Here is a 24,723-nt window from a genome sequence, read left to right as displayed (position 1 = left end):
AGGCAGGATATCACAGAGACCTGAGGATAAGTGGAAGTAGAGTTGTTTCTTTGGTTTTTAAAATTAAATGAGTGCCCTTCACATACTTCCACCCAAAGTCCTTCCAGAAGGGATAATATCAGCCCTGACACCACTCTCTCCTCCCACCAATTAGTTCAAGCTGAATGAACAGCACTCCTATGTGGATTCCAGAGGATAGATAAAATTACCTCAGGTGAGTCTAGCCTCACCTTCAGTTAGTTGGATGTCCTCCTGGGTCTCCCTTGCCCCTCTTCCAAATGAGGACAAATAGATTTGGTTTTATTATTCTATTCTTGAATTTCAAAGAGCATCCTTAGGGAAGAACATGCTCTTTGTCTGAAAGATGAAGACAGGAGAAACACGGTGTCTTTAAATAACAAGGAAAGAGAGTCCCTGAGTTCAGGAGAACTGGGGAAACGGGCACTTCACAGTGATGAGGATGCAGAGTAGAAAGCTGCAGGCTGGGTGTAGCTGTGTTTTGTCTGGGAAAGAAACTATCTTTACCAGGGGGTGAGGATTTAACTGGAGGTACTCCTGGCCAAGAGTCCTTGAGTGGTGCAAATGGCTAACACTTGACTGCTAACCAAAAGTTTCAAGGTTCAAGTCCACCCAGAGGCACCTCAGAAGAAAGCCCTAGTGATCTACTTCTGAAAAATCAGCCACTGAAAGCCCTGTGGAGTTCTACTCTGACACACCTTGGGTCACTGGGCTGGTTAGTCCTGAGCGGCTGGGCCTTGTGCATCGCCAGGGCCCCAGATTCCTCCCAAGTCTTACTTCATACTAGTCTTAGGTTTCCCTATTAGTTAGGAAATTAATGAGTAAGGAATAAAGCGATTGCACCTCAGGTAGTGTCATGAAATACAAACATGAAACAACTCAACCAAATACAGCGTGTTGAATCAGTCGTCCAGAAGGGTGCCTTCTCTCTTTGGGGAGTCTAAAAAGATGTATTTTGGTCATTTGTGGAGATCCCTGTCAGCTGTGACAGACCAGGCCCTTCCCCAAGGGCCAGGAATAAGGCACTAGGCTTTTGGGTGTGGGTGTGTGTGAAAGAGTGTACATAGAAACTGTCACACCATACCATAACAAGGTGGAGCCATGTATTGTCTTTCTCTTAACCTCCTCATCATTTCCAGAAGTATACAGCTTTGACGGTGCTGGGTCCCTAAGGCCATGGCAAGGGAATTCTCAGCAGACCTAAAGGGCATCTTTCCAACAACTGTTCCCTTTATCTGACCCTCGTATCTGGAAATCCTGAACTCCAACCAGGTCACAACCATACATAAGAGTTATTTCCTCAGGGGAAGCCGGGGTCGTGCTTAACCATGTGGATCCCCAGGCCAGCTTTCACAAGGCATATTACCCGTTTGTGCCATTTTCTCAAGTTGCACATCTTACAGAATTGCAGGGGAGGGGTGTTCTGGTTAATGATATTACTATATTGTTGTTTTCCAAAGATTGAACAGAAAAACATAACACTAAATATTATCCTGAACAACATTTAATTTCTGATTCTTCACAAAACACGTTAGGACTCTGGTGGGGCCTTAGGATTGAGTCTTTGATAACGACTGAAGATTCTTAGGGCTGTCTGCGGACCTACAAAAGCACTGATTGAGAGGAGGCAGCAGGTGAAGCATGCCATGGGCATCAGGAGCCCAGGTTCCAGCCTCAGCTCTGTCACTAAACCACTGAGTCACTTGGGATGAGTCACTTCCCTTCTCTAACACGGTTGGAGAGGAGCATCTCTAAGGTCCCTCCCAGCTCCAAGAGTCAATGAACAACCAGCAGAGAATGTGTTGTGTTGATTTTCCACCAGAGGGTGTGGGGACGTTTAAAAAAACCACCTGCAATAGGGTGAGCAAGGTCTGAGACAGTGTTTTAGTGTTTATAAAGCCTCTGGGTTGGGGCTCCCATCTCACTGTTGGCTCAGCCCAGGGGTCAGTCACGTGCAGGCTGAGACAGAGAATAAGAGAGCAGGCACGCCACAGTATATTTTATTAGTGAATTTCTCCAGCCAATGGACAAAGAGTGTCTGAGTGGAGGCGGAGACATGCGTATGGGGTCACTTTCCTACCTTCTCAGACCAACAAGCGTTCCTGTGCTATCAGTCAGCCAAGAGGTTTAGTTACATGGACATGGCTTGTCCTTGGTACTAGAGACGGTGAGAGGGTCCCAGGCCCCTGTCCAGAAGGTGAGAAGCCCATTGCAGGGATTCTGGGAGACCCTCATTTCATTGCTTAACTACTTTTTTTTGCATCACTGACACATCGATTGCCTCATTTTGATTTTTCTTCTCAGGCTTAGCTATCCCTCCCTACTCAATTCTGGCTAGAACGAAGTCCAACCAATGTAAGAAAATCTCCAATAAGAGCAGAATTCTGAGCAAGAACTCCCTGTGTTACAAAAATAGGTTCAGGAAAATATATAGCTGCAGTATACACACACATCCACACGCGCACGCACACACACACACACACACACCTCTCTTGTGGAAATCATCTTCAGGATGAGTTAAAGAGGGCACTCACTGGGACTACCTCTCTGAATATAAACACATGCCTGACTTGAATCTCTGTCCTTCACCTCACAGAGAAGAGAGTTGGGAGTTGGGAGAGGCTAAGTGGAGCCCGGAGTCTCTTCCTGTGCAGTGGTAGGGGTGCCTGGAGTGCTGGTGGCCAGGGCCTACTCCTTCAGCAGTCCCAGCTTCTTCAGAGCCTCCCTTCTGTGTTCATCAGGGATGCCCTTTGGGGAGATCTTGACACTGACACAGGGGGGTCGAGGCAGCTTGTCACGGCTCTGTCCTGAGTAGAAGAGGTGTTTAGAGTTCTGTTCCTGCTCCAGGTCAGCCAGCTTGCCCACCTGGATACCTGCAAAATCCTTCCCTGTGCCCAGTGAGGCAGGGCGTGGCCGGGAATTACGCAAGACACTAGGCGAGATCTTGTCCATGAAGGAGCCCTTTTCCAGAGATGAGCTGGTTTGGGGGCTAGAGTCTTTCTCAGCTGAGAGGTAGCTGCTCAGCCCTATACCTGAACGTTCCAGAGTTTTGGACTTGAAGTTCATCTGTCTCAGGCCAGGAATGTTGCTTTCTTGGAGGGTCAGCCCTGAGTCAGGCTTTGCCCTCGTGGCCTTAGGGATAGGAATTGGCATGGATTTGGCAGCTGGAGCCTTCCCTGGAGAGGGGTCCTGGGCAGGAATTGAAACCTTCCCTAGGGAGGGCCCTTGAGCTGCAGCCAGAGCTGGAGCTGGAGCTGGAGCTGGAGCTTTCACTGGAGAAGGTCCCTGAGCTGGAGCTGGAGCCGGAGTTGGAGCTGGAGCTGGAGCTGGAGCCGGAGCTGGAGCTGGAGCCAGGGCAGTGGCCAGGGCAGGAGGATCTTTGAGTCTAAGGGAGCTGGTGGGCTTACTTAACTGGAAGCTTGGTTCGTCTTGGTCCTGGGGTAGCCCCAGCTTCTCCAGTGCTTCTTTACGTGCTTTCTTCTGCTCCTGTAGCAAAGAGGAGACCAGACCAGAATCTCCAGGGGCCACCTCAGAGTGACGGGACCTCCAGTTCTGGGGATGATTGTGGAAACTGCTTCGGCTGCTCTTCAGAACAATATTGGGGGGCAGCTTCCGGGGCTTAGGGGCTGTGAGGGGTGCCAGATGGGCATGTGGATCCCCCCCAGATGGGAAGGGAGCATCTTCAGCTCTAGCATTCTGAGATGACAATGCAGGAGGAGGCCGGGTTTGCCCTGGGTCACCCACTGAGCCTTTCTCATTGACTTTTTGGGACATGGCCTCTGAGGAAGCCTCCTCTTTCTTCTGGGGACTAAAGGACTTGTGGAGCTGGGGTGTGCTGCTCAGCTCCCCTGGCCTCTTGGGCAAGCTGTCTTCTCCACACCGCTCTGGCTGGGAGTCCCGGAAGGCCTCTGGTGGGGGGATGAGCACCACGTCCAACTCGAGGGCAGCCTTCTGGGGGCTGGTGGGTGCCAGAATGGGCTCACTGCTCTGGCTGTCCCTCTTGCTCTGAGGTTCTGGTACAAACTCCTCAGATTCTCCAGGGATATGGTTGTTAGCCTGGGTGGTGCTTTTCCTGGGCTTCTGGTTTCTGCCAATGTGGATATTTCTGGGGAGGCTTTGGGAGCCAGACCTGAAGTCCAGGACTTGGGGCTCAGAGGTGTGGGATGAGCTGAACTGAGTCTCTCTCCTTGGCTCTGATGCTTGCCAAATGATTGTCTCCTCCGGATGTGCTATGAGAATCGGGAGGACAAAGAATAGCAAAGGTGAGAGCCCTTCTGCCAAGGGAAAAGCAAATACCCCCTGAGCTCTGGTCTCCAACTAGCAAAGGATGGTTTTTTCTTTGCTCTTAAAGGGGTAGCACTGTCTCAAGCCCACTGGGCCAGTGAATCAGCCTCAAGGGGCAGAAAAGCCCCAAGTCCCACTCACTGCTCTATCTCCAGGGAGGTTCTGACACATTGTCAATACATACCTGCTGAATGAAGGACTAAATATTGTAGCCCTGATACCAGAGGGACTGCCCTCAGGGGTAAAGTGGCCCATCCCTGGGATGCAGGGTCTTGTGATCACTTGCATGTTCTTGAACCCTACTGGGTTTACACTCTCACAAGGGCCTCAAGGCACCGCCCACTGCAGTTAAGGGAGCCCTTCTCGCTTTATCTCCTGCAGCCTCCTCCTCTGGATCTCTCAGATTAGCTCCCCAGACTGACTCAGTCTCTCCAGAGCCAAACACCCACCCTCTTTGCTTCCCTCCCTGATCTCTGTGGTCATCTCTCTTTAGAGAGAAGATGGGAGCTGGTCAAACCCCTTCCCCACTCGTGCCTCTAATACTTCATGGAAAGACATAGGAAGCTGGTGTGTCAGCAGCCCCTCCATGCCTCCCAGAACAAGGCTTCACTCTAGCTAGAAGAGTGGTGGGGAGTGAGTTGTTTCTTACTCTGCCCATGACCCCTGGAGTGGAGGGCAGGCAAGGTACAGAGCGGCAGGAAGTGTGCACGAATTTTCTGGGTTTGACCAGAGGTGCTAGCCCAGACAGTCTCTCTTACCCTGCGGAGCAGGCTGGGTTAGATGCAGTGCCCACGAAGCTTGGGGAGTTGGGGCTGGCTCAGACTGGTCAGGGGCAGTGGACAGTCCACTGTCAGCCTCAGTGTCCAATGAGCCAATGGTCTCTTCCAGGAAAAGCAGACACTCCTTCTCTTCAGCAGACAGGAAGTCGTAGCTGCTGTCACTCTGCAACCAATGGGGAGGAGAGGAAGGGCGAGAGAGAGAGAGAGAGAGAGAGAGAGAGAGAGAGAGAGAGAGAGAGAGAGAGAGAGAGAGAGAGAGAGCTGTGAGAGGGAGCTGTGACAGGGAGCCTGTGGCTCTGCAGAAACTGGTGGGGCCTGAGAACCACCCTGCTGTGGGGAAGGAATGCTGAAGAGCTGGAAACCTCTCCACGGTGCTACTCTGCAAACCTGCTAGAGTTGCTTCCTGAAACCGCAGGCACCTGGGGAGGGTAGTAGAGACTGCTGGGCTGCCCCACTAGCACCCAGCTCTGGTAGCTGGGCAGGAAGACGGCAAACAACCTTTCTTTTGTCCCATTCTGGGTGAAGGGATGGGGGTATAGATCAGAAGCAGTCCCAAATTCTAGTCCCAATTTTTCCATATAACCATTGTCAAGTATTTCACTTTGCGTGTCTCCATTTTAGCTCCAAAATATACGGGCAACACACATGGAGTTGATATGAGTAGGAAATCAACTTGATGACAATGGGCTTATAATGATTTGAGCTTAAACTTGAATGGTGTTGCTTTTAATTTTTCAAAGTACTTTTGCATACTTGATCTGGTGTGTCAAGGACAGTATTAGGACAAACAAGAAATGTGGTCAAGGACTGGCTACCAGGCCAAAGGGAACAGATAAATTTACTAAATAATTTATACTTAACTTTGAAATGCATTCCATACTGGATTTTTTGTTCCCTTTGAATATTTACTTTCTTGATGGCATTTGACTCTGGCTAACATTCAAATAAGTGCAAATTTCTTAAGCAAATATTAACTTAAAGAGGTAGATGGAGAAACCAGATGGACATAGGAGAAGGAGAAAATGGCCATCTCAGATGGTTACTGCCTGTACTCCACCAGTCCAGGAAAAACCAGGGGATAGCTGCTCTCCAAAGGAGGAGGGTGAAGAGAACTCAAAAAGGAAAATGGCGATGAAAGAAATTTGGCCTGTGTCCCTTGCTGCCATCTCCATCCCTCTTCTTAACATTTGGGACACCTCAGAGTTATATATCTCCAGACCCACTTAGATGGCCAGGAAAGATTTTGAGACAGCTCTAAAAAACATCCCGGGAGTTGGGGAGGTAGATGTGGGAATAGTATCTTCGGAGCCCTTAGAGAGATATCTGTCAGTTGACTGACTGAAGCCTATACCTCAAACACAAATCTAGGAAGCTCCAAGGCAATTCCAGGAGCTCCCTGAACAAAGGTAGTCTTTGGACTGCCCTCTTTTCCCTCAAATATCCATGCCATAGATAAGCCAACTCCAAATTTCTCCTTTGTAATGGTTCATTTTGAAAACCTTTAATCCCTGCCACATTCTGTGTCAATGGTATGTGACCATTCAGGTTGACTTTAGCCTAATAGAAACAGGAAGATGTCTCTGTGCCCCATCATATAGGATCAAGAGAAATGATCTACAGATTGTCTGCTCTTTGAATTTTTTCGTGATGCTTTTCCCACTCCATTTTTACAGATTACAACCCATTGACCATATTAAACATCCTTGACATTCAGCAGAGACCTTCATAATCCTTAAATCTTCAGATACCTCTATAGAATATAAAGCAACGAAGTGGAAATTCTTAAAGGCTACTACGTACGAACAGCAAAAGAAAGTTTAGATGTGGGTTTGGGTAGATTCGCTCTTTTATAGTCTTACAACATCTGAAATTCAAATTCATGTCCAGGAAAAGTACAACTTATTCAATATCGCTCACAAATAGAGAAACACAGGGACTTGGGGAGAATCTAAATTTGTGTACATGGATTATTTCTTTTCTACATAGAGGTATGTGCCAAGTACTTTACTTAAGGACTCCTCCAAGAGCCCCAGGCATGAGGCATTAATATTATCCCTATTTTAACGCTAAAGAGACTGAAGCTTAGAGACATTAAGTAATGTACCCCAAGTCATATAGCATATGTAGACAGCCCAGATCTGTTTGACTCTTGAACCCAGGCTCTTAATTACTTTACTCTTTTTGATCTTTGTATAAGACTGAAGTAATGTTGCTCACAGCAGAAAACTTAAGGAATCCCCTTGCTACAAGGACCTACATCCAGTTTCCACCAAGACCTCAGATCTCTGCCCTGCCCTCTCACCTCCACTCAACTTCCCCCAACCTAAGGAAAATTGGGGAAGCAAAGCCTCATTTGTGCCATTGCTCTCTGAGGTGGTGCCACTGACTTTATTCTCTATAGAACAAGGGGTGACTCAGGGGAAGAAAGCCCCAGTTGAGGTTGTGATTCACTCTCTGACAAGGAAGACGAAAGAGAAGGTGTAGTGAGCAAGATGGGGTGGTAGAGCAGGGCGGGGCCGGGCAGGCATGCAGAGATCAGGCGAGGCTGGAGGAAGGAGTACGTACAGATCCCGAGTGGGTGGAGGTGCTGCTCGTCATGCTGTCACAGCTGCCAATTCGGGTCACGGGTTCCAAGCCAGGCCCCGCTGGCCACAGCTCTCTCTCGGGCATCGCCTGAAGCAAGGTGCAGGAAGGGGCTCCCAGAGGGGAAGCGAAGAGAAGTGAAGAATGTCCCAGGCCGGGCCTGAAAAGAGAAGAATCAAAGCCACGTATGAGCCGAGGCTCTGGCAAGGCTCTGCCCAGGCCCTGGAGCAGCATGGCAGCAGGGACACCAAGCAAGCAGAGAGCTGGAAGGGGGTGGTGAACAGCCATTGCCTGAGCCCGGGCCTGCATGCAAGGACACGTGAGCTGGCTCAGACACATGCGGAAAGAAAGACTCAGGTATGGAGAGGAGTCTAGTGCGAAAGGAGATCCCATCACTTCTCTTAAGTCACTTTTTTCTCTGAACCAGGGAGCTTAACCTACATTTTCATTACTATAAACAATAAATATGATAGGAGTTAATAGCTTGGGTTCTGGAGGTCGTTGGATTTGGGTTCAAATCCCAATTCAGTCATTTAGAGTTATGCAACTTGAGGCAAATTACTAAGTCTGTCTTTCTTCCCTCATTAAATAGGGTTATTGTAAGGATTGAATAAGAGAACACTTAGCCCAGTTTAGTTGGTAGTAAATACTCAAATATTTAACAAATAAATGAATAACTACTACTGTTCTTGTAATAAGAAAGAGACAAGATCCACCAAGGATCCCACTAAATTGAAGCAAAGGAAACAACAGTGTAGAAAGGGATGTTTCTGGTTAAATGGGAAGCTATAGGCTTGAAAGAAGGAACAGGGCCTTAACAGTACCCACCTCATGTGGCTGTCACGTGAGTATAAGGAAATACTCCATGCAAACCTTTGCACGGTACACAGGCCAGTGGTTGTTAGTTGCTATCAGAGTCAACATCATCAACACCATCACAACAAACCACCACCACAACCACCATCACCTCCCTAGCCTGGGAGACATGTTCGTGGCACCTGGAATGGTTAACATAAACTCAATCTCCTTCTTGCGTATCACCCCCTCTGTTATTGCACTTACTCCCAGTGAGGTTCCCCAGCCTGTTTCAAACAAGAGAAACACGCTATGTAGCTTCCCCTCCCCCCCCAACTCCAACTCCAAAGGGAAAAAACTTTCAAGTTGACTGTGACAGAAGTAGTAGCAGCTGATAAGGCAGTGCTATCTTTCCTCTGAAAGTCCCAAGCATTTTCATATGCCTGTTTGTGGGAAACACTCCACTAGAGTTGGGCAGGCCAGGGATGATTCTCTTAGGCACAGCTGGTATTTGAACATAGTTTGCCTGATTGTGAATCCATATTCTCCCCATACCAAAAAAAAAACCAAACCTGTTGCCGTCGAGTTGATTCCAACTCATAGCGACCCTGTAGGACAGAGTAGTACTGCCCCATAGAGTTTCTAAGGAGTGCCTGGTGGATTCAAATTGCTGACCTTTTGGTTAGCAGTCGTAGCTCTAACCACTACACAACCAGGGTTTCCATCTTCCCCGTAACACCATGTTATATTTTCCGACACCTCTCCCCCATCTCCATACTGGGTAAAATGTCCTAGAAAATGTGCTCTATTTGAGATCTGGGTGCTTGGATACATGGGCAGGTATCTCTTTGGATTCTGCAAGAATTTCTTCTAGTGCCACAGTCAGGTTTGGGCCAGGTTGGGTGAGTCAGCCTGCCAATCATACAGAGCTGGCAAGCACAAGTCCACATGGCGCTCCTCTCGTGCTTGGGAGGAGTCCCTCAAGAGGGGCAGGTAGGGAGGGGCAGGGTACCGGGGAAGGAAGAGGGAAGATTCCTGGTGAACCAGACATCTGTGGGAGGGGCCAGAGGAGGCAGAGACATCAAAAAAATCCAACGATAAATCAACTTTGGGTGAGATATCTCTTAGGGCTCCTTCGTGAAGTTAGTCCCCCTTCACCCTCCACCCCACAAAAAAACCAAACCTACTAATTTGGGTCTGGGACTACCGTCAAGTTAATTTTGACTCATAGCGGCCCCATAGGGTTTCCAAGGCTGTAAATCTCTACAGAAGCAGACTGCCACATCTTTCTCCCACGGAGGTGCTGGGGGTTTAGAACTGCCAACCTTTTGGTTAGCAGTCAATTGCTTTAACCACTGTGCATATCCAAACATTGAGAGGAATTTGAGAGGTCACGTGGATAAAGGTCAGTCATTCCAGCTATTCACTTCATTTACAACTGCCCATTCTAAACATTTTATAGGGCTGAGGCCACGACAGCAAAGAAGATCCATCTCATAGGCCAGACGTACAGAAGGCCTTCACACAATGCTGGGTGATTAACTTCTCATCCATTTTAGTGCCTATTGGGTTGAGCTGTTGGAAGGCTTTTTCTTGGCTTCTAACTTACCACTGCAATTCTTCCTTAAATGTTTTATTTCTCAGATAATATGTGACTCAAGAAACTTGGGCAATGTTTTCAGTTAGACTAACATTTATGAACACGTAAGAGACACTGAGGGTGAAAAACTGTACGAGACAAACGCCTTGTTTTCAAGAAGCCAGTGTAGATCCAAGGGTCTAGTTTTCAGACCTAGTTTTCTTATCTATAAAATTGGGGCAGTAGGTATTTAAAGTGACTCACTGTAACTAATGTAATACTCTCTCTGCATGGGTGAGAAGATGCTGCCTCTTCTTTTCACAGAAAATCACTACCCTTGCTCTTCTGAGTACGCTTCAGACTTCATAGTGCTTTGCTAGCCTCTCCTTCCTTCCAGGGAAGCCTGTCTTACTCTCACTTCAGGAAACCCTCTAGCAGAGCCCAAAACAGCAAGAAGAGATAAAAACAACAGGAATAGCACTGCTTCCAAAGAGCATAGCATGCTATGGCTCACAGATACGCTAATCAGGTCTTCGTAATAACCTGCAGCATAGGCAGGATGTGACATTTCCTTCATTTTACAGTTGAGAAAGCTGGGGGTCTTTCCACTACCTCTTCCTAAAGGAAGTAGGAATGACCTTTAACAGCATGCAAAAGGCAACCTGTGGATCCGGGACCTCCAGAGGGCATCTCAAGGACTGTCCAGATGCAAGAGTGGCATGTACCCAAAGAAGTGTCATTGGCTACCCCGATGAAATTCTGAAAGCCCTGAGATCATCCTCTCCTTCCCCTTCATACCTTAACTTCTGTGAGTTATCCAGCTTAGTCGTATGCTTCCAGGCCAATTTATTGCCCAGTAACAGACAGATATTTCCAAAGACTAAAGAAATGACACCCAATGCCACTGAAGATCATGTCACCAGGCACTACATAATCACCGCAGAGATGAATCTGAATCTGAAATCAAAGACGAGTGAGCCCTGGGGCGCTCGCACTTCATCTCCACACCAAATTTTCTGACCCAAAGAGTTTGGAATATTAAAGAGAAAAAAAAAAATTCTCTTCTTCCCACCCTTCTACCCAGCTTGGCTTCATTTCTTTCCAACAACTTTACAACTTTGAAACTTGGGAGCTTTTTCAGGGTAGTCATTGAAACCTGAGATATTTCTATCTGATAAGAAGCCCGAGAAACAAGCAAAACACTCAAGGTGAGAGCTTGGTATCTTTTAACCCTCGACCTCTTTTGGAGGCTTGAAGGGTGGAGGGAATTGGTTAAGAAACATGCACAGCCTATCATCAGGACCACCCGTTCAAAGCTGCGTTAAATATTAACTACTCCACTGAAACCAGCCAAGCCTTGGAGGTGAGTAAATAATGTGGAGTTCTGGCATCTAGAGGGGGCGGGGTGAGGAGTGGACTCCAGTCCCATTCCAGTTCAGCTTCTTGGTACCTTCTAAACAGACCCGGAGCCCACTGTCACTCTCCTCCCAGTAGCCCACACCTAAGTCCCCCAAGAACACAGTCTCTCTCCCAGTAGTCAAAGAGGTTTCCTGATTCTCTCTGACCAGGATCTGCTTTCTGCTGACTACCCAGAAATGCACCTAGGCTAGGGCTGGAGAGCATTCTAAGAAAAACACCAGGGGACGGCTGCCTATGTGTCCCTTGCCACGTGCACACGGACAAGTTTCTGTGTGTGTTTAGACAACATTATAATCTCCTGTTTTACCAGTGAGTTTGAGGGAAGGGGTGAGTAGAAATACCCTCTGCACAGAAAAGCTTTGGTAGGCACTACAGATGATCTTCATTGTGACAAGGTCACCATCTACCACAGGTCTCACAGTGAGTGAGAGGGCTGGCCCTGTGGTGGGGGGGGTGGGTAGGCTAAAGCCTAGATCTCCAGTGTTGGCATGTGCCAGGCTCTGGGAGCCTGGCACTGGGTCCTCCCTCTTCTCTCTGCCCTGTGGCAGGAGGAAAAGTGGCGAAGTTAGGGACCAGAGTGTTAATTCCAAGGTAGATAACAGGGAAAGCTGACTTGCTGCTCTGACTTTTACATCCAGCTTCCTTGTGCAGATAAACCTGCCAATACATATTGCCAATTGGGACAACTGAGGGGAAACCAAATAAAACCCTTACATTGGTCTGTTCTCCTCTCTGTGGACTGTGCCACCCACTTTGGACTGAGCCCCACTCAGAACTCTGACCAGACTCGACATGCTACCGCGAAACATTAATGTGGGTGAGGCTCCAGCCAGCCAGCTAACTTTCTGTTTGCCAGTCTCTGTATCTATTAACAGGCAAAGTTGGAAAATTGAGTTGAACCCAAATAAACTTGATTTTACAACTAGATTACCCATGGTGTTTCCAGTAGGAGCTGGTGGCCTGAGTGGGGGTTCTCCTAATGTGCCTAAAACTCACATCCCTCACAAACAATCTAGCCCAGGGCACACCTTACACACTTGCCCACAAAGCTCCATTATCAAGCTACCATGATTGAACATACACACACTGCACCCTTTATTTAAATAAAGATAGACATCTAGTTGATAAAGCCATGGAAGAATTTCCTGTTATAAATGCAATGGAGGACCAAGGAGGGAACATTCTACTTATTTGGACCATCTCCCACTTTGACTCCCTCCACTCCAACTATTTTCTTTCAAAGTCACAGCCCCACTTCAGTTGCTCAGAGAGGGACATTTCCCAAACACACTTTTATTTCCTGTCCATGTTGTCCGCACAGTATGCATATCCAATGTAAAGAGGCAAATGAAAAAGATGTGTCTTGGCCCTAGTCTCCAGAAAAATACTGCAACCTCATGAAGCTACCAGCCTACCCCAATCCCACACTAAACACAAAGAGTTGAGGAACAGAGAGGAAAGCCCCCTTGCTGGGATAAAGAGTAGGGGGACCCTCGCAATCCTGGAGCTCTGACTTTCCACAGACCCCTCCTCTTGCTGCAGAATAAGCAATAGTTAGTGACTGACTCACCTGTACTTGGTGGGCAGCTGACGAGAGGAAAGGAATAGCCCTTTATTTCAAAGGGCAGAGACCGGACAGAGCCTGCTTCCCCTGCCTCCTACTGTTTTCTTCCTTTGACCTCCTCCTGACTTACCTAGACAGGTAAATGCTTCATTTGGACTGCCTCACTCCACCCTGCCACTGCCTCTCATCCAATCCCAGCCTCCCCTCCCTACTTCTCATTCCAGCTGTTTCTCCAGGTAGGGCGTGGGAGGGGAATGGGCAAGGCAGTACTGCTCTCACCTAACCAATCCTCTCTTGCCCTACCCTTCTTCTTCCTTAGAGCCAATAATGAGCCCGTAAAAAAAGGAGGGCTGGAGCACTGAGGGACAGGTTTGAACTGGTACTGGAAGACGGCAGAGTTGGCAGGAAGGGGCTAGGCAAAAACATAGTTATTTGTTGTTACTTAAAGGAGCACATCCATTGGGCAGCATGCGTTTCTGTGGGCCTGTTCCACTAGGAACTAAGTAACCCAAACCGAACTCTCTTTCGTCAAGTTGATTCCGACTCATGGTGACCCTATAGAATAGAGTAGAACTGCCCCATATGGCTTCCAAGGAGCGGCTGGTGGATTCAAACTGCCGACCTTTTGGTTAGCAGCTAAATGCTTAACAACTGTGCCACCAGGGCTCCAGGAATTAAGCATTCTCCTGAATTCCCCAAGTTAAAATCCTTTGTGGCCAGTTTCTGCTTTTCTAGCTAAGCAGAATCACTTTCATCTCCAAGGCTTCTGCTGTCTTGAGGAGGGTGTCTTACAGCTAGGAATGTGTTAGCTGAGATACTCGCACCCCACTGCTGGCCAACGACCTTCTTGGTCTCATTTACTTCTGGGGAAAATGAAACTATTTTTCCCCCAAGTGGTCCCTGCCCTGATAATAAAGTGACCAGCAGCCGCAAGGGAGGGAACATATACCCTGTCATTTGGGTCTCCCGTCTCTTTTAGCTGTTCTAGGAAGGGGCAATGAGCATTAAGAAATAAAAACAAAATAGCAACCAACTAGTTGAGCAACTCTTGTCTCCTTCCATGGGCAGATTTTTGGCAGCTGTAGTTAAAACAACCTGAAGAGAGCAGGGCGAATCTCAGTCAGCTTGAGGTAGAATAACTCAGTGCTTTCAGGAAACAATCTCCCGCCAGATATTGGCTACTCTTCCTAGATATGATTTTTGCCTGGAAGTTGGTTTCTCCTCAAGGTAGGCTATACTTGATACCTACCAACTTTTTTTTTTTTTTTATTGTTTTTTAGGTGAAAGTTTACATCACAATTAGTTTTTCATTAAAAAGGTACACACGAATTGTTTTATGACATTGGTTGCAATCCCCGCAGTGTGTCAGCACTCTCCCCCTTTCCCTTTCCACCCTGGGTTCTCCATGTCCATTCATCCAGTTTTCCTGTCCCTTTCTGCCTTCTCATCTTTACTTTTGGGCAGGTATTGCACATTTACTCTCGTATACTTGATTGAACTAAGAAGAACATCCCTAGCGTGTGTTATTGTTTGTTTTATAGACTTGTCTAATCTTTGGTTGAAAGGTGGACCTCAGGAGGGGCTTCAGTTCTGAGTTAGCAGGGTGCCCAGGGGCCATAATCTTAGGGGTTCCTCCAGTCTCTGTCAGACCAGGTCGTCTGGTCTTTTTTGTGAATTTGAATTTTGTTCTACATTTTTCTACCTCTCTGTCCAGGACCTTCTACTGCAATCCCTGTCAGAGAGGTTGGTGGTCATAGCCAGGATACCACCTGGTTCATCTGGACTCAGGTTGGTGGGGGCTGTGGTTATATAGTCCATTAGTCCTTTGGACTAATATTTTCCTTCTGTCTTTTGTTTTCTTCGTTCTCCTTTGCTCTGAATGTGATGGGACCAATAGATGTATCTTAGATGGCCACTCACATTCTTTTAAGACCCCAGACACTACTCACCAAATAGGATGTAGAACATTTTCTTTATGAACTATATTTTGCCTGTTGACCTAGATGTTCCCTGGGACCATGTCGTCTAGCCCTCAGTCCCAGTAACTTGGTCCCTCAAGGTGTTTGGGTATGTTTAGGTGGCCTCTATGACTTTGCCTTGTTCAAGTAGTACTGACTTCCCCTATATTGTGTGTTGTCTTCCCCTTCATCAAAGCTAACACTTGTCTACTATCTAGTTAGTGATGTCCCCTCCAACCCTCCCCTCCCTCATAATTGCCAAAATTCTTTTTTCGTTTATAAGCTTTTTCTTGAGTTTTTATAATAGTGGTCTCATACCATAGTTGTCCTTTTGTAATTGACTTATTTCATTCAGCATAACGGCCTCCAGATTCATCCATGTTGTAAGATGTTTCATGGATTCATCATTGTCCTTCATTGTTGTGTAGTATTGCATTGTGTGTATGCACCATAATTTGTTTATCCATTCATCTGTTGATGAGCACTTAGGTTGTTTCCATCTTTTTGCTACTGTGTATGGTGCTGCAATGAACATGGCTGGTGTGCATATGTCTCTTCGTGAGATGACTCTTATTTCTCTAGGATATATTCCTAAGAGTGAGATTGCTGGATCATATGGTGTTTCTATTTCTAGCTTTTTAAGGAGGCACCATATCGTTTTCCATAGTGGTTATACCATTTTACATTACCACCAGCAGTGATTAAGAGTCCCAATCTCCCCACAACCTCTCCAACGTTTGTTATTTTCTGTTTTTTTAATTAGTGCCAGTAATGTTGGGGTGCCATGGCATCTGATTATTGTTTTAATTTGCATTTCTCTAATAGCTTTTTTTAATAGCTAGTGATCACGAGCATTTCCTCAGGTGTCTGTTACCTGCTGCCTGAATGTCTTATTTGGTGAAGTTGTCTGATCATATCTTTTGCCCATTTTTTAATTGGATCATTTGCCTTTTTGTTATTGATGTGTTGAAGTATTCTGCAGATTTTAGAGATTAGACCTTTGTCAGATGTACCATAGCCCCCAATTTTTCCCAGCCTGTGGGTTCTTTTTTTACTCCTTTGCTGAAGTCTTTTGATAAGCATAAGTGTTTAATTTTTAGATGATGCTAGTTATCTAGCTTATCTGTTTGTGTATTGTTAGTTATGTTTTATATTTATGTCACGTATTAGGGCCCCAGCATTGTCCCCAAGTTTTTTTTTCCATGATCTTTTTTTTTTTTTATCATTTTAGGTTTTATATTTAGGTCTTTGATCCATTTTGTGTTAGTTTCTGTGTATGGTGTGAGGTATGGGTCCTATTTAATTTTTTTTTACAGATGGACATCCAGCTATGCCAGCACCATTTGTTAAAAAGGCTGTCTTTTCTCCATTTAATGGGCTTTGGTCCTTTGTCAAAAATCAGCTCATTATAAGTGGGTGGATTTACATCTGGGTTCTTGATTCTGTTCCATTGGTCTACGTGTCTGTCATTGTCCCAGTACCAGGTAGTTTTGACTACTGTGGTGGTATAGTAGATTCTGAGATCGGTAGTGTGAGGCCTCCTACTTTGCCGTTCTTCTTCAGTGATTCTTTGCTTATCCCGGGCCTCTTTCCTTTCCATATAAAGTTGGTGATTAGTTTTTCCATCTCATTAAAGAATGCTGTTGGTATTTGGATTGGGATTGCATTATATCTGTAGATCACTTTGGGTAGAATTGACATTTTCACAATGTTGAGTCCACCTATCCATGAGCATGGTATGTTTTTCCATTTAAGTAGATTACTTTTGGTTTCTTCCAGTAGTGTGTTGTTGTTTTCTTTGTATAGGTCTTTTGTGTCCCTGGTTAGATTTATTCCTAAGCATTTTATCTTTTCAGGGGCTATTATAAGTGGTATTATTTTCCTGATTTCCTTTTCAAAGTTCTTTTTGCTGGTGTATAGGAATCCAACTGATCTTTGCATGTTGATCTTGTATCCTGCTTCTCTGCTGAATTTTCTATTAGCTCCAGTAGTTTTCTTGTGGAATGTTTGGGGTTCTGTATGTATAGGATCATATTATCTGTGAATAGGGATAGTTTTATTTCTTCCTTTCCAATTTGGATGCTCTTTATTTATTTTTATTGCCTTATCGCTCTAGCTAGGACTTTCAGCATAATGTTAAATAGGAGTGGTGATAAAGGGCATCCTTGTCTTGTTCCCACTCTCAGGGGAAATACTTTCAGCCTCTCTCCATTGAGAATGAAGTTGGCTGTTGGTTTTGTATATTAAAGAAAAAAAAATTGTCATCAAGCCTATTCTGACTCATAGTGACCCTATGGGACAGAGTAGAACCAACTCATAGGATTTCCAAGGAGCGGCTGGTAGATTCAAACTGCTCACCTTTTGGTTAGCAGCTGAGCTCTTAACCTTCTATTTTATTAAGACTTTTTTTTTTTTTTTTAAATCAGGAATGGGTGTTGGACTTTATCAAATGCTTTACTGTACCCATTGAGATGTTCATGTGATTCTTTTCTTTTGTTCTGTTTATGTGGTCGATTGCATTGATTTTCTAATGTTGAACTATCCTGGTGTATATGGTATGATACCTATCAACTTTTAAGGTACTCTACTTACTCACATTAAAGGGGCAGGAAGAAGATTTAAAGTTAATAATAAATGCAATAATTTCCAAATTTTATTATGTTTTTACTTTTTTGCTAGGTATTTTGCTAGGCACTTGCATGTATCATTTCATTGAATCTTGAACTTTTAATATAAACTTAATATTAACATTTAATATCAACTTTGAAAAGTAGGCACTATTACTACCTAAATTTTATAGGTGAGGAAATGGGGGCACAGAAAGGTTAAATAACTTGCCCAAGAACAAGTAGCCAGGAAGTGACAGGGCAGTAATTTCAATTCAGGCAGCCTGACATCAGAATGATGCCAATCTGCCTGTTTTGGAGAAAATGGAACATGACATGCACAGATAATTTGTAGGTCTAATTCTAACCATTAAGGGGCCTTGGTGGTGCAGTAGTTAAGCATTCAGTTGCTAACCAAAAGTTGGCAGTTTAAACCCACCTAGCACCTCTGTGGGAGAAAGACCTAGTGATCTGCTGCCATAAAGATTCAAAACCAAACACTTTGCCATCAAGTCAATTCTGACTCATAGTGACAGTATAGGACAGAGTAGAACTACCCCATAGGATTTCCAAGGCTATAAACTTTACAGAGGATTTTTGTTCTCTTTATGTCAAGGTATACTTCATACTGAAAACTATGGTCTTTGATCTTCATCAGTAAGTGTTTCAAGTCCTCTTCACTTTCAGTATGCAAAGTTGTATCATCTACATATTGCAGGTTGTTAATGAGTCTCCCTCCAATCCTGATACTGCGTTCTTCTTCATATGGTCCAGATTCTAGGATTATTTGCTCAGTCTACAGGTCGAATACTTATAGTGAAAAGATTCAACCCTGGCATATACCTTTCCTGATTTTAAACCATATGGTATCCCCTTGTTCTGTTCAAACAACTGCCTCTTACAGGTTCCGCAAGAGCACAATTAAGTGTTCTGGAATTTCTATTCTTCACGATATTCTCCATAATTTGTTATGATTCACACAGTCGAATGCCTTTGCGTAGTCAATAAAACACAGGTAAACAAAAATACTCACAAATGGACCAATAAGCAACATCATGATAAACGGAGAAAAAATTGAAGTTGTCAAGGCTTTTGTTTTACTTGGATCCACAATCAACACTCATGGAAGCAGCAGTCAGGAGATCAAATGAGACATTGCATTGGGCAATTCTGCCGCAAAAGACCTCTTTAAAGTGTTAAAAAGTAAAGATGTCACTTTGAGGACTAAGGTGCGCCTGACCCAAGCCACAGCATTTACAATTGCCTCATATTCATACAAAAGCTGAACAATGAATAAGGAAGACCAAAGAAGAATTGACGCCTTTGAATTATGGTGTTGGTGAAGAATATCGAATATACCATGGACTGTCAAAAAAAAAAAGAATAAATCTGCCATGGAAGAAGTACAATCAGAGTGCTCCTTAGAAATGAGAATGCCGAGACTTCATCTCACGTAATTTGTACCTGTTATCAGGAGGGACCAGTCCCTGGAGAGGGACATCATGCTTGATAAAGTAGAAGGTCAGCGAAAAAGAAGAAGACTCTCAACAAGATGGATTGACACAGTGGCTGCAACAATGGGCTCAAACAGCAGTGATTGCGAGTATGGTGCAGGATCGGGCAGTATTTTGTTCTGTTATACATAGGGTTGCTGTGAGTTGGAATTGATGTGATGGCACCTAACAACAACAACAACAATCTTTACAGAAGCAGACTGCCACATTTTTCTCCCTCAGAGCAGCTGGTGTGCTTGAACTGCCAACCTTCCAGTTACTAGCTGAGTGCTTTAACCACCACACCAACAGAGCTCCTTCCATAAAGATTATAGCCTAGAAAACTCTATAGGGCAGTTTTAGTCTCTAACATAGTGACACCATGAGTCAAAAACCAACTGGACAGCACACAACAACAATTCTAACCATTAGATTCATCCTTCCCCGTCTCACTTCTTATAGCTATTAATATGTTTTATAACAAGATGACACACAACTTTCATTGTCTCTCTGTGATCCTAGTTGAGTAGGAAATAAGAATTGCAATGACACTGAGGCCAAGGTAAAGAAGAGGTGGGGCAGGACTAGTGAGGAGGAAGGAGAGAGGCCTGGGATGACCCAGTGTATGGCTGACAAGAGTTGACTGTGCATTTCAGGGCAATGATCTCTCTTCCTGATATGCCATTCAACCGCGTGATATCATAACACTGACAAAACAGGAAAGGCATGTCCAAAGCAGGAGTTCAATGTAACAAGGGTTGCTCCCATGGATGGAATTACTGAAGGTGATCCAGCACCATAGGTGTGTGATTTGAACATTTGCTAAAAAAAAAAAAAAAGGATTTACTTCTGAGCGTTAACCTTATGGATGATAGTAGACACAGCCTTGTTTGGGAACAGATACAGTTTCAGTTTACAATAAAATTTGGATAATGTATCATCTTTTTTAGGAAACCCTGGTGGCATCGTGGTTAAGTACTATGGCTGCTAACCAAGAAGCTGGCAGTTCGAATCCACCAGACACTCCTTGGAAACTCTATGGGGCAGTTCTACTCAGTCCTATAGGGTTGCTATGAGTTGGAATCAACTCGATGGCAGTGGGTTTTTTTGGTTTATCATCTTTTTATAAGACATATTAATAGCAACGTGATTTTGGGCAAATTATTTAACCTCTCTTTGCCTCCCTTTCCTTGCCTGTAAAATTTAGATAGCAATAAACTAAAAAGAAAAAAAAAATCCGTTGCCATCAAGTTGATTCTGACTCATAGCGACCGTATAGGGCTGAGTTCAGCTGTCCCTATAAGGTTTCCAAGGTTGTAAATTTTTACGGAAGCAGAATGCTATGTCTTTCTGCCACAAATCAGCTGGTGGGTTTGAACCATCGACCTTTTGGTTAGCAGCCAAGCTCTTAAACACTGCACTACCAGGGCTCCATTAGATAGTAATAGTGCCTACTTTTTCTCAGGTGGAAGCAAGGAAATAGACAAAAAATCTGTTTCTTTTTTCCTTTCAGACGTCTTTCTTTTGCAAATTGTGAAATATTTCAGATATACCAGCATAACAAGCATCGCTATACCTAACATCCAGCTCAGGAAACTAAACATTAACATTATAGTTGAGTTTACAAGCTCCTCCACTCCCACTCCTCAGAAAACACATATACACCAGCCGAAATAAATCACTATTCTGAATTTGGTACTTTTCATTCTCTATGTCTTTAAACATTGTCCCTGGAATCTTTCTTGGTTTTGATTTGTGCTTGGACAAATACCAAGTCTCTAAGGTTCCAGGAGAATTGGGAAGAAGGCCTGGCCTACAGAAAGAAGAGGACTTCTGAAATCAGAAATACCTGAAAGAATGAGGCTCCATGGTTGATGCAGGCCATCACTTGAGGCAGAGGGTGTGTCTTTGCTTTTTGCAGATGAGTTCCTGTTTGATGACTGACTGTGAAATCTAACTACAGCCCAGCTTACCTGACTTGCCTGTTTCCTCACTCCTTCTCTGGTCATACCTTGACTGTCAGAAGTGAGTTTATTATCTCCTTCCTCAGTAAAAACTCCCCACTGAAGCACCTCCTTTCCCCAACCTGAGCAAGCAGGCACGCACACACACATCACTCCAAAACCACAATATGTCACAGTCATTGGTCAATCTGTTCTCTTTGGGTCCCTTATAAAGTTGGACTCTCTGCAAAATAGTTGTGGACCCCTGTTCCAATTATTCAAGATACATATTCCCTCACATTACCATCAAAGCTTTTCAGTGTCTGTCTTCTCTAAAAGAGAAATCGAGTTACTTTGAACGCATGTTATCACTATGCCTAGCAAACCCTGAGTGCCCACTATGTTCACACTATATGCTGGGGCTCTGTGTGTGACTGCTAAGGTACCAGAGGACAGAAAGTTTTGTTCTTCAAGTTCGGGCTAGGGAACTAAGAGCTTGCTTTGAAAAGAATGCAGCTAGGGAAGGATTCAGATGAGGGGAGTTATAATTTGGCTATAAACCATGGAATTGACAGGCCAGATTAAGACATCAAATAGACTGCAAAATTCTCACCAATGACATTAGTGTTAAGCCTAAAATAATTAGATGGGAACTAAAGAGTGTAATTAAGTAGTTCTGAAATTGTTTAATCATTAAGTAGTTCCTGGGAGCAGTTTTTTTCTTTCTCTCTTTTTTGGGAACAGTGTTTTTTTGGCCCGCCTACCACAGAAATTTGGAGGAGTCAGCAGTTGTCTTCTTCCCAGTGCTAATGAAACTTTGAGGACTGGAGTCATCTGTTAGCACCAGAGAGCTTTGGTTAAGGGATATCAAACCTGAACATGTTCAAAATGGAGCTTGTCTTAAGCCAGTCGTCTCCTGTCTCCCCATCCCAACTAATTTCATCGCCAAGCCTCCTCCCACCCAGGCCCAATGTTTCACAGCAATCCTCCCATGTCCCCTGTGAGATAGCTCTCAGATCTGTTTCCAACGCTTCCTCCTCACTAGTCTGGTTCAGGACTTCACTATTTGTAGGATCATGGGCTATTAGAGATGGAAGAGATAACAGGAACTACTTGTTATACACCTTCCGTTTTATAGATGTACATCTGAGTTGTCATCCCTCTCCTTAAAATATTTTGATGGGCTTTCATAGCATTCAGGATGAAAATTTAAAGCCCCATCTATGAGTTTAAATAGACTCGATGGCAAACACAACAGCAAAGTATGGCATGAAGGTTCCTAGGTGGCACAAACGGTTAGCGCTCAGCTACTAACCAAAGATTCGTGGTTTGAACCCACCTAGCGGCACCACAGAAGAAAGGCCTAGTGATTGGCTTCTGTAAAGATTACAGCAAAGAAAACCCTATGGGGCAGTTCTACTCTTAACACATGAGTCAAAGTCAGCAAAATGGCAACAAGGTTTTATTTTTGGTTTCTGTATGGCCTAGTTTGGTTTTCTCCAAGTTACTTTTTTCTGTCTGTTTTGGCCTCTGTGTTTTTTATTTAAGGGTTTCTTAAACTATCTAATGATTCTTGGCTGTCCGCTCAAATTTAAGACTGTGGCAACTAAAAGCTGACTGAAGTTTCTGTGGCATGGGTGGGGCTGGTAGACTGTGGACTTCACTGTAGAGTTCAGGGTCATTCGGTTGGGGAACCTTTGATGTCACTATTTTTAGTCTTTTTTGTTGGCCTAGTTGGAATCCTCCAAGAAGGTTCCTCAGGAAAGGGTCTTCCAAAACCCTGCCTGAAGGAAAATAATTCTGGCAGCTAGCATTCTAAGAGATTAGTGGTGGAAGAATGGTGGAGATCTCAACATTCAGTACATAAAATTTCACTTAATACCCTTATTTTTTTTTTTTTGCCATATTTTGAAACTTTTATTATGAAAAAAGTTCAAATTTACACAAAAGAAAAATAATATACCCATTATTCAGCTTTAGTAATATTTATCAACAGTTTGTCATTCTTATTTCATTTATTTCCCTCCTACCACGAGACACACTTATCTTTTTTTTTTTTTTTTTTTTGGAGTTTCTCTTTCTTCATTTTTCTCACTCTTTTTTTTTTTTATTGTACTTTAGATGAAGGTTCACAGACAGAGCATACTAGTTTCTCATTAAACAGTTAGTATACATATTGTTTTATGACATTGGTTAACAACCCCACAACATGTCCACACTCTCCCTTCTCAACCTTGAGCTCCCTATTACCAGCTTTCCTGTCCCCACCTGCCTTCTAGTCCTTTCCTCAGGGCTGCTGTGTCCCTTTAGTCTTGTTTTGTTTTATGGACCTGTCTAATCCTTGGCTGAAGGATGAACCTTGGGAGTGACTTTATTACTGAGCTAAAAGGGTGTCCGGGGGCTATACTCTCAGGGTTTCTTCAGTCTCTATCAGGCCAGCAAGTCTGGCCTTTTTTTGGGAGTTAGAATTTTGTTCTACATTTTTTTCTACCTCTGTCTGGGACCCTCTATTGTGATCTCTGTCAGAACAGTCAGTGGTGGTAGCTGGGCACCATCTACTTTTACCAGACTTAGTCTGGTGGAGGCTGTGGTAGATGTGGTCCATTAGTCCTTTGGATTAATCTTGGCCTTGTATCTTTAGTTTTCTTCATTCTTCTTTGATCCCGAAGGGGCGAGACCAGTGGAGTATCCTAGATAGCCGCTCACAGGCTTTTAAGACCACAGACGCTACTCACCATAAGTAGAATGTAGAACATTATCTTTATAAACTATGTTACACCAGTTAAGCTAGATGTTCCCTGAGACCATGGTCCCCACTGCCCTCAGCCCAGCAATTCAGTCCCTCAGGGAGTTTGGATGTGTCTATGGAGCTTCCATGACCTTGCCTTGTACATGTTGTGCTGCCTTTCCTAGTATTGTGTACTCTCTTACCCTTCACCAAAGGTACCACTTATCTATTGTCTATTTAGTGTTTTTCCATCCCCACCCCCTCCTCCCTCATTACCATCAGAGGTTGTTTCTTTTTTTTTTTAATAATTTTTTTTGTGCTTTAAGTGACAGTTTACAAATCAAGTCAGTCTGTCACATATAAGCTTACATACACCTTACTCCATACTCCCACTTACTCTCCCCCTAATGAGTCAGCCCGCTCCTTCCTTCCAGACTCTCCTTTCGTGACGATTTTGCCAGTTTCTAACCCTCTCTACCCTCCTATCTCCCCTCCAAACAGGAGACGCCAACACAGTCTCAAGTGTCCACCTGATACAAGCAGCTCACTCTTCATCAGCATCTCTCTCCAACCCATTGTCTTCAGGAATGGTTCCTGTCCTGGGCCAACAGAAGGTTTGGGGACCATGACTGCCGGGATTCTTCTAGTCCAGTCAGACCATTAAGTCTGGTCTTTTTATGAGAATTTGGGGTCTGCATCCCACTGTTCTCCTGCTCCCTCAGGGGTTCTCTGTTGTGCTCCCTGTCAGGGCAGTCATCGGTTGTGGCCGGGCACCATCTGGTTCTTCTGGTCTCAGGATGATCTAAGTCTCTGGTTCACGTGGCCCTTTCTGTCTCTTGGGCTCATACCTGTCATGTGACCTTGGTGTTCTTCATTCTCCTTTGATCCAGGTGGGTTGAGACCAATTGATGCATCTTAGATGGCCGCTTGTTAGCATTTAAGACCCCAGATGCCACACTTCAAAGTGGGATGCA

At 44.6% G+C, this 24,723-nt stretch overlaps 1 protein-coding gene across 1 annotated transcript; it reads right to left on the bottom strand.

Annotated features, from left to right (window-relative positions):
• Nucleotides 1-1,407: 1,407 nt before the first annotated feature.
• On the bottom strand, nt 1,408-7,852 carry C20H1orf116 (chromosome 20 C1orf116 homolog). The gene is made up of 3 exons (XM_064273275.1): nt 7,647-7,852; nt 5,061-5,244; nt 1,408-4,247 (listed from the first exon to the last, which is right to left on the bottom strand). Exons 1-3 carry the CDS (start codon nt 7,749-7,751, stop codon nt 2,707-2,709), a joined length of 1,830 nt encoding a protein of 609 aa, XP_064129345.1. The 5' UTR covers nt 7,752-7,852; the 3' UTR covers nt 1,408-2,706.
• Between the last annotated feature and the right edge of the window lie 16,871 nt (nt 7,853-24,723).

The sequence above is a fragment of the Loxodonta africana genome, chromosome 20 (genome assembly GCF_030014295.1).
Source record: "Loxodonta africana isolate mLoxAfr1 chromosome 20, mLoxAfr1.hap2, whole genome shotgun sequence".
NCBI lineage: Eukaryota > Metazoa > Chordata > Mammalia > Proboscidea > Elephantidae > Loxodonta > Loxodonta africana.
This window is presented reverse-complemented; position numbering and strand designations above follow the sequence as displayed.